Source organism: Nyctereutes procyonoides, unplaced genomic scaffold, assembly GCF_905146905.1.
Source record: "Nyctereutes procyonoides isolate TBG_1078 unplaced genomic scaffold, NYPRO_anot_genome, whole genome shotgun sequence".
Classification (NCBI taxonomy): Eukaryota; Metazoa; Chordata; class Mammalia; order Carnivora; family Canidae; genus Nyctereutes; species Nyctereutes procyonoides.
Genome location: NW_026575046.1, coordinates 63,813,332 through 63,823,644, shown reverse-complemented (window position 1 = coordinate 63,823,644; position 10,313 = coordinate 63,813,332). Strand labels below are relative to the sequence as shown.

Sequence of the window (10,313 nt, the reverse complement as noted above, 5' to 3'; positions counted from 1 at the left end):
CACGGAGGGGGACACTTGACGGGATGAGCACTGGGTGTTATTCTGTATGTTGGTAAATTGAACACCAATAAAAATTAATTTATTAAAAAAAAGATTATTCAGCTAGGATGTGGCCCACCCGGGGCTAGACACTGTACTCTCTATATAGTAACACGCTGAGCATTCTTGGTGTAGCGACCCAGGAATATATCCTGTGACTTGACGTGAACTTCCCCTTAGGTCCTGCTGGTCAGAAAATAGCCTTTTCAGGGGCCCAGTTTCCTGGATATAGTCTCAGGGCCAAGTTTAGACTTCCTGGTTCCCTTTGCACACCTGACATCTGCCTGATCTTTTATGAGAAGCTTCTGGAAAGAGGGCGCCTCCACCAGTCTCCGTTGCCACATCTTACTGGGAAGTTTGGTCCCCTGAACCACAGAGGCGAGGGCTGGTAGTGTGACTCTGAGGGTCAGAACAGAATGAAATTCTGAAATTATGTTCCTTATTCTCTCACCCTTGATAAAAACTTCAGATAGCGAGCTCACCAAGTTAGTTCCCAGAACCTAGGCAAGCAACTAAATCATACTACACCAAGGGTTCCCCAGGAACTAGGCACCCATACCCCAGGGAGTATTCTGGAAGGCAGTCTCCAAAATCAGCAAGAGGGCTCCCTTGAGCTGGGACATTATATATCATCTGGCCCTCATCTTCACAGCATTCTGTCTTGTACCCCGGTTTTGTACCCCTCTCCATGGAGGCAGTGAGGTAAAAAGCATGGGAACAAGGATCAGAAAACCTGGGTCCTAGTACTGGCTTTGTCACACATCAGTCTGTATTTTTTTCTCCACCTCCTTCTTCTCATCAGCAAAGTGGGAATAATGCTTTCCAGCTATGCCACAAAGAGGAATAATTTGTATCAAAGTGCTTTTTAGGGGGATCCCTGGGTGGCTCAGCAGTTTGGTGCCTGCCTTTGGCCCAGGGCATGGTCCTGGAGTCCCGGGATCGAGTCCCACGTCGGGCTCCCTGCACAGAGCCTGCTTCTCCCTCTGCCTGTCTCTCTCTCTCTCTCTCATGAATAAATAAAAATCTTTTTTAAAAAAGTGCTTTTTAAAAAAAAATTAAAAAAAAGTGCTTTTTAGCACAAGACAGTACTATTTTTTTTTTTTTTATGGCAAGAAGAAAAGAGAGTAGGGGAACTTCCAGAGTGACCCAAAGCTCTCTGTTCCCACTTGTTTGCTGATCCATTCCTCATAAAGCACCTATGTGAACAAGGCACGTGCCCAGTGCTGAGAGGAGACAAAGACGTTGAGGATGTGATCCCTGCCCTCAAGGAATTGAAAAGACTAACACAGTTGTGCACCAAAAGATGGACACAGAGATTTCAGAGAGCACCAAAGATCGCAGAGTGGAAAGAAAGCGAAGATTTGGAGGCTTCAGTATTGTTCAACCAGGAGAAGGGACCACAGGGGGAAGGAAGGGGAAGAAAAGTGTCAGCTGCATAACGGTCTCCAAGCCTCTTTGTCCAGGAGGAAATGAGGTCATCCTGCTCTCAAGAATCAGCATGACAGCCTCCAGCCAAGTAATCTAGAGTCATGAGAGCTGTTGGGGGTGCTCTGTGTGAATCATGACAGTATGCTGGGAATTTCCTGATACCCAGTCTAGTAGTTTCGGGGTAAGTCCTCAGGCTGCAACATCTCTGTTTACATTTTGATCACATTTATTTGCAATTAAATCCAAACAAAACATGCTACAGTCCTCTCCAGGAACTAGCGAGGCCAGCTCTGAGACCTATCGCCTCTCTGATTCAGTCCCTTCCCTGAGATGTTGGCAGCTCAGCTGGGCACAGAAAAACTCTTTACAGAGGATAATGGGTCCCCTTCCTCATGAAAGCTGGATGGTTAACCGGCACTTTCCCCAGGAGAGGCTGGCATCCTGAGGCCTCTGACAGGAGCAGAACAAAGAAGCTTTCCTCTTCCCTCCTCTGCTGCCTTCCTCTTGCCCCTCTCAAGTGGATCCAGACACAACGTTCAGGTTTGCCAGGCAGCAAAACGCTGTAAATTCAAGCAGAAAAAGGGACCAAGCCTTGGGCCGGGCTTTAGGGCCCTAGTGAGTTATAGGGATCGGCCCTCTTTCCTACCATTAATGGGGACAGTCCTTCTGGGTAGCAGGAAGTGACCCCAAGCTCTGGTTCCCAACCTTAGGGGAAAGGGATGGGGTGGACTGAACCTCAGAGTCCCTGCTGTGCTTCTTTACCTATGTCTGAGGAGGGCAGCCTGGGTGGCTCAGAGGTTTAGCGCCACCTTTGGCCCAGGGCATGATCCTGGGGTCCTGAGATGGAGTCCCACCTCAATTTCCCTGCATGGAGCCTGCTTCTCCCTCTGCCTGTGTGTCTGCCTCTCTCTCTCTCTCTCTCTCTCATGAATAAGTAAATAAAATCTTTAAAAACAAACAAACAAACACACGTCTGAGGAATATGTGCTTGTGTACCTCTATACAACTATGTGCCCTTGCCCAGGGCAGGAAGGGCGGGTGGAGTCCTTTACACATGGTTTGTCTTCCGGGAGGCCAATCTGGTTTGATAAGCAATCATTTTTTATCTTATTAGAAGCAAGGCTTTATGATGAAGTCTGGAATACTAAGTACATATGTGGTTTTTTTTAAAGATTTTATTTATTTATTCACGAGAGACACACAGAGAGAGGCAGAGACACAGGTAGAGGGAGAAGCAGGCTCCATGATGGGAGCTGGATGCGGGACTCGATCCCAGGACTCCAGGATCACACCCTGGTCTGAAGGCAGGTGCTAAACCACTGAGCCACGCAGGGATCCCTAATACATATGTGTTTTTTTAAAAAAAAATCTGTAATTACGTTTTTGGAATGGGTGATACAAAGGTATGTTTTCAAAAATGTAAACAGCACAGAAGGGCATACAGTGAAAAATAATCTCATTCTTGTCCTCCAATTCCCAAATCCCTCCCCTCAGATGTGAAAACAGAACTTCTTACCCCTCCACAGCTTACTGTCTGGTTAATGAGGCTTTACTAGTGTCTTTATCAATAAATTATACTCTGGCCCAAGCAAATAAAAGGATTGTTTGTTATAGGAACTTTTTGAAACATCCATCAATACTTCAATAGGAAGCATTGATAGTTTGTGCCCTTAGACTTTGCTCTCACAATCCCGTATTCCTCATCCAACCCTTATCAAGCCCTCACTTTCAAAGACCACTCTTAAGTCAAACTGCAAGAAAAATCCGACCTGGCCTACACGCTGCCCCTGCCAGCCACTACCAAAGGCCCTTTCCTTCCGAAGCAATAAACTCGCTTGTCTTATCCACTGGTTGGATTGATGAATTTTGGGAAGCTCCTATTTGACAGACACATCCCTGTTAGCAAGGCTCAGCGAGTCCGTGTCACATGCATTTTCTTTCTTTTCAAAGATTTTATTTTTAAGTGACCTCTTACAGCAACCTGGGGCTGCAACTCGCAACCCAGAGACGAAGAGTCCCACGCTCCCCGCACTGAGCCAGCCAGGCGCCCCTGTCACCTGCATTTTCACGTTGAGAAAGAGACTTAGCTCTACGAGCCGCGCACTAGGTCCCTATACCCCAGGGTCCCGGTCACTCTCCTAGGCAGTGGGGGGCCGAAGGTGGGAAGACTGGAAAAGAGCTGATTTAGGGGATCTGGGAAGAGACAGCAGAGCCGGACGGAGGAGAGTCTCGCTAGTGCAGTTCCGGGCGCTCTCGGCCCTGGGGTGGAGCCGGGGCCAGGTGAACGGGAGGAGGGGGCGAGGGGGTTAGATGCCCCTCGATCCCTCTGTTCAGACCTCGCTCGTCCCCGTCCCCTCCGCTGGGGACCGCGCTGCGCCCCGCTCCCAGCCGAGGCCGTGGAAGCCCACGGGTCCAGGTCGCGGCTGTCCCCAGGGAAGCCGAGGGAAGGAAAGGGTTGGGGAGATCCCAGGCTGGGGCGGGGCCAGGGCCGGGGCGGGTCCTGATATAGATAGAGCCCCGCAGCCCGCGAGCGGCACAGCGCGGCCCCCGGAGCCCCAGAGCCTCGCGGACTGTCAGAGCCCCAGCGGGTCCCTCCGTCCCGGCTCCGTGTCCCCCCGCCGCAGCTACCGGTGAGTGCAGGCCGCCCCGACACCCCCCACCCCGCCCCGGCTGCGCGGGGTGCCCGGCCCGGCCCCGCCGAGCCTGAGTCAGCGCTGCCCGCGCCGGTGCGCCTCGCCGGGCATCCCCCCGCGGGGAGCCCCGCCCGCGCCCCGGCCCTGCCCCGAGCTGCCGGCACCCCCGGCCCACGTCCTCGCTCCCCCGCGTCCTTCTCAAGTTGACCTCTCCCTCCCGAGCAGAGCCGCTGCCCGGAGCCTCAGCCCCGCCACCATGAGAGCCCTGATGACGTGCCTGCTCCTGGGCGCCCTAGTGGTGAGCGACTCTCGAATTAGCGGCTTTCCCGCTCTGGCTCCCGCGGCCCGAGGGGGGCGGGGGGCGGCCTAGGGGGCCGGAGTGCCCCGGGTTCCAGCAACCGCGGGGCCGGACCCCGTCAGGGGGAGGAGGACAGATGTGGCCGTGAGCATCCTGACGGCTCAGGGAGTTCCCACTTTGGGGCAAGGGGGGAAGAAGCCCCAGAGACCGCGCCAGCCTCCTTGCCGGCTCTGTGACCCCAGCTCGAGTCCATCCGTTTCTCCCTGCTTGAAACCTACGATCTTGCACTTGAGGGCTAGTTAGATGTGAACAAGGAGAGGACAGAGGGACACGGAGGAAAGGGTGAGATTTGGGATTGGGGCCAGTGTTTCCTCATCTTTGAGGCCCAGGAGCCTGGGACCTTGGATGAACTTCTCGCCTCCATCTCTTCCAGGGCAGCCATGAGTTTCATCCAGTGTCTAGCGCATGTGAGTATCCACCCGTTGCACAATATCTGGCTGCACAGACCACTTGCAGAAGCCTCAGGGGGCGGCCCCTCCCAGAGGGCGCTGCAGGCCTGGCTCCCCCCTTGCCTGCTCCTGCGCCCCCCCCCCTTGCTTACCCTTCCATCTCTATGATCTCCAGCAAACTGCAGCTGTCTGAACGGAGGAACGTGCGTGTCCTACAAGTACTTCTCCAACATTCAGCGATGCAACTGCCCAAAGAAATTCCAGGGGGAACACTGTGAGATAGGTATGGGGATCCTGACTCTATGTGGGGAGGAGGGGGCAACAGAGACTTGGGGACAGGGAGGATGGGCAAGGTGCAAGAGCAGGCAGGAGTCAGGAGCTGGAGGTGGAGCGGGGAACATCTTCATCCCTGTGTGATATACACAGTGGAGCATAAACACATGCTGTTTCGTGAATCTGTGGTTGTGCAAATGTGTGATGAGGAGGGAAGGAAACCCTTTCTAGTGCTTTCTGCTGGGCCTGAAATCATGTGAGGCCTGATAGGCTCTCTAAAATACCTGTCTGAATTTCCTCTTCTTTCTAATATCTCTCATCCTCCCATTCTTCCTTAGATACATCAAAAACCTGCTACGAGGGGAATGGTCACTCTTACCGCGGGAAGGCCAACACCAACACCAGGGGCCGGCCCTGCCTGGCCTGGAACTCTGCAGCTGTTCTTCTGAAACAGTACCACGCCCTCAGACCTGATGCCCTTCAGCTGGGCCTGGGCAAACACAATTACTGCAGGTGAGGTGGGAGCAGCAAAGAGTCTCTGGTAGCCCCACAGGGACCCTGTTACCGTCCCCTATATTTCCAGAGTGCTGTCCATAAGCATGAGAATAGCAAGGCCTCTGGCTGACTTTTCCCTGGAGGGGAAGAAAATGCATTCTGGGTTGGAATGACACTCCCCCTAACCTCTCTGTGCTACCAGGAACCCGGACCACCAGAGAAAGCCGTGGTGCTATGTGCAGGTTGGCCTGATGCAGCTTGTCCAGGAGTGCACGGTGCAGCACTGCTCTTTTGGTGAGTGTCACTGACCTGTTTATGACAGTCAGGTGGAAGGGGACAAACTTATATGTCCCTTTATCCCATCACAAGAGGGTGGAGGAGGGAGGCCTGCCTGGCCTTGAAAAACTGGGAGGTCAGAGGACAAGACAGGGACACTATCCTACTTGCCTCCCTAAGACATCGTTTTCTTTCTTCTCCAGAAAAAAATCCCCACTCTCCTCCAGAAAAAGCAGAGTTTCAATGTGGCCAGAAGGCTCTGAGGCCTCGCTTTAAGATTATTGGTGGAGAATTCACCACCATCGAGAACCAGCCTTGGTTTGCAGCCATCTACAGGAAGCACCGTGGAGGCTCTGTCACCTATCAGTGTGGTGGCAGCCTCATTAGTCCTTGCTGGGTGGTCAGTGCCACACACTGCTTCATGTAAGTCCCTCCGTCTCTTCTCCCTGACCCTCCTGCCTTACCCCAAAAACATCCCATTCTCCTTCCCAGCAAAGGATTCCACTTAAATTCCACCCCCCTTAAGCCCTCTCCATGCAGTCCATGGCCTTGGGGACAAGTCGTGCTCTGAGGTTGCTGTGGAGGGGAAATGACAAGATCTCATGAGATCAGACTATCTGACAAGTCTCCCCTCCTACAGTAACTCCCAGAAGAAGGAGGACTACATTGTCTACCTGGGTCGGTCAAAGCGTATCTCCAAAACACTTGGGGAGATGAAGTTTGAGGTGGAAAAGCTCATCTTGCATGAGGACTATAGTGCTGACAGTCTTGCTCACCACAATGATATTGGTGAGTGGAAAACCCTTTTCTGCCATAAAGATGATGATTGGAGGAAGTGGGGTCCAAGAAGAGAACCAAATGGGAGATTGAGGTTGTTAGGGGGAACTGAAAATCCTGTTTTATATAATAAAGGGACATATGTGAGGGGCCTGCTGCTCCTCCGTAAGAGTTCTTGAATTTCCAAACATTTAGCCTCATCTAGATGTCAATGGCCCCATGTGCGTATGACTTGGGCTGAGAGGCCCCTTCTTTTGTTGGATGCAACCTCTGCCTGTCCCAGGATCTGGAAATTCAGCATTGGGCTGAATTTAGCCCATCTACCTCAGCCACCCATACATCTGTATATAGCAGCCCTGACTGGCCGAGTCTTATGTCAGCAGCTGGAACAAAGCCCTTGAGGCATGGGACAGGGGAGGCTTGTTTCAGGTAATAAGCTATCAGCAGACTTTCCAGGATGACCTCTGTCCCTGATTTGGGGATAAACATCCAATTCTTCAGCATTTGGAGGGGAGAGACGGTGGCCGCCTGATCAGGTAGAGATCTTTCCCCCTGACCTCTCCTGCTTCCCTCTTCCCCCTTCAGCCTTGCTGAAGATCCGTTCTGATGAGGGCCAGTGTGCTCAGCCATCCAGGTCCATACAAACCATCTGCCTCCCTCCATCACATGGTGATGCTCATTTTGGTGCAAGCTGTGAGATCAGTGGCTTTGGAAAAGAGAATTCCAGTAAGTGACATTTGGGGCTGGCTGAGAGGGTCCTGGGGGAGTCTTGTCGCCTGGAGGTGAGCTCAATTTGAACAAGAGAGGAACGTGGAGATAGAGATGGGAGCATTGTGGAGGTAGCATATGGGTTTAGGGATGGAATGGGGAGCACTGTTTAGGGAGTGATGGATCTTTAAGGTAAATAGATTGGGGGTAAGAGGCTATACATGAGGTAAAAGCTCAGATTTGGGACAGAAAGAGTAAAGGCTTTCCCTGACAGGAGCACCTTTTGGTCCCCTCCCTGGCCAAGGGTCCCAGTGGGAAGGTTGGACAGACACATCTTCATGTAAACTTCTCCTTGTTTACTCCATCTAGCTGACTATCTCTATCCAGAGCAGCTGAAAATGACTGTTGTGAAGCTGGTTTCCCACCAGGAGTGTCAGCAGCCCCACTACTATGGCTCTGAAGTCACCGACCAAATGCTGTGTGCTGCTGACCCAGAGTGGGAAACAGATTCCTGCCAGGTGAGAGTTCCAGCCTCTCTTCCTGTCACCCCCAGAACTCCCCAGGGCTCGTGGGCCTGTCCCTGCCAGCTTTGGGGAGCCTCTCTCCAGCCAGAGCCCCAAGAAGTCAGAATTAGGAGCTCAGGCCTTAGACAGTTTAAACTGATCTTTATGTGTTTACCAAACAGTTGTGAGCCTGGCTCTGTGCTAGGCACTTCAGGCTGGAGACAGGAAGGAAATAAGGCCATAAAAGAGGAGAACAATAGAAAAATAATGCTACTCAGTGCTCAGGGCCTGGTATAAATTGTAAATGATCAGATGTTTGGGAGCGAGGGGTGAGTGCCAATTAGGTGGTCAAGAGGGGAGGCTTTTTTTTTTAATTTTTATTTATTTATGATAGTCACACACACAGAGAGAGAGAGAGAGGCAGAGACACAGGCAGAGGGAGAAGCAAGCTCCATGCACCGGGAGCCCGACGTGGGACTCGATCCCGGTTCTCCAGGATCACGCCCCGGGCCAAATGCAGGCGCCAAACTGCTGCGCCACCCAGGGATTCAAGAGGGGAGGCTTTAAAGAGAATGTGACTCAGTAGGCATCTGAGGAGACAGGGGGAAGAAAGGAGAACATTCCCATTGAAAGATACAAAAATGAGAATGATCATGGCATATTCCAGGATGGGGAGGAAAAGAACCTGAGAATGCAGATGGAATTGTGGCAGATAGCTGGGCTTTGTAAGCCAAGCAGAGTATTTTAAACTTGATATGGTAGGAAATGCGGAATCACTAAAGATTTTAAAACTAAGAAACTCTTTCTTTCTTTTGGGGATGACTGGGTGATTGGGTCAGATGGGCCCCTCCTCACTTTTCCCAGGGCTCACTTTCTGTGTCTTTGGCTTAACAGGGAGACTCCGGGGGGCCCCTGGTCTGCTCTACCCAAGGCCGCCTGACTTTGACTGGGATTGTGAGCTGGGGCAGTGGATGTGCCATGAAGAACAAGCCAGGCGTCTACACAAGGGTCTCACGCTTCCTGCCTTGGATCCACAGGCACATAGGGGAACAGAATGGCCTAACCCTCTGAGGCTCCCCAAGGGGCCAAGGGAAGAGAGGGGTCCACCCACTCCCATGCTGACTATCATTTTTGCTATAGAACCATCTGCATCAGCTCTCTATAAGGAAGGAACTGAGGAAGATAGGCTATTACAGAGATGATTTTGCTTGTACTGCCCACCAGGGTGAGCAGCAATAGCTTGATCTTCAGATACAGGCCTGGGTGCTGAGTGCCCAGATCTCTTGAGGCCAGGATGGAGGAATGGCCCTGACCCAGGATGGTACTGACCAGTTGTTTGTCTTTCTCTGAACTAAAGCCTCCTGGAGTGAAAAATGCCATTTCCTGAGCATAGGTAGAAAGAGAGCCAGCTCCCCCAACAGCGGGCATTCATGAGGCCCACTGTTGGGAAATGAATAATTTCTTAATTAGGAAGTAGAACAGAACAGAGGTCTCTTGAGGGAGCGTGGCCACTGTTGAACAGTGGCTTGGGGAGTGGAGACACTAATGACTTGATGGAAGGGCTCTGACATTCCATGAATGTATCAGGAAATATTATATATGTGTGTATATGTTTGTACACTGGTGCACAGGCTGAGTGTCAGTGTGTGTAACAGCTAGTGTTCCTGAGTTTGACTGCAAGTCTAGATATTTCCCTAAACTGAGTGTACTTTGATGTCACATAAAATGGTCTGGAGAGGTCACTCCTAGGGCCTCTTGGGCCTCTCATGTGATGATGCCTATGAATGTATCATTCTGGGGCATGGCCTGTGACCAGCACTAAATTTTCAGTTTCATTTTTACATAGATGTTCTTTCTTGGCCAGTTATCCCTTCTGACCTTTCAGCTGAGTTTATCCAATCCTCACTGGGTGAGGTGAGGACCACTCGTGTACACTGAATATTTAATAATTATATTCTGCTATTTTTATTTATATCTATTTTTATAATTTTGAATAAAGATCAATAAAATGTGATTTTTCTGAAGACTTTGGTTCCTTCTTGGTACTTGTATGAGAGGAAGTTGGGAAGCTTAAAAAGTGGAAAATAATGGTGGTGGCATATACCCCAGAGTTTCTTGGGGGCCTGAATCTCTGGACTTAATGGGGCTTTGGGAAGTAGAGTCTAGAAGAGTTATAGAGTAGGTCCTCCATATCACATAAGCACATGGTGTGCAGGCTTGATATCAACTGTCAATTAGACTGATGCCTTTGTACAGTGCACATCTTGTACAGCTGTACACAGTGATCCGCTAGGATAGGCCCCACCATATTCTCTTCACCTTGTTCATAATAACCCTGGGGCTGACCTCAACCAAGCAGAACACCTGCATGAGTGCAAATTGCTGATCTAAAACCCAGCCCAGCTTGAGTGTGGCATTCAGGGAACAGAAAACA

General features: G+C 51.2%; 1 protein-coding gene across 1 annotated transcript; it reads left to right on the top strand.

The window, feature by feature from the left end:
- Positions 1 to 4,015: 4,015 nt before the first annotated feature.
- Positions 4,016 to 9,903, top strand: PLAU (plasminogen activator, urokinase). The gene is made up of 11 exons (XM_055324755.1): positions 4,016 to 4,097; positions 4,326 to 4,398; positions 4,832 to 4,865; positions 5,023 to 5,130; positions 5,459 to 5,633; positions 5,818 to 5,909; positions 6,095 to 6,314; positions 6,532 to 6,680; positions 7,254 to 7,394; positions 7,746 to 7,894; positions 8,774 to 9,903. The coding sequence occupies exons 2-11, from the start codon at positions 4,357 to 4,359 to the stop codon at positions 8,948 to 8,950; spliced, it is 1,287 nt and encodes a 428-aa protein (XP_055180730.1). The 5' UTR covers positions 4,016 to 4,097; positions 4,326 to 4,356; the 3' UTR covers positions 8,951 to 9,903.
- Positions 9,904 to 10,313: the final 410 nt, after the last annotated feature.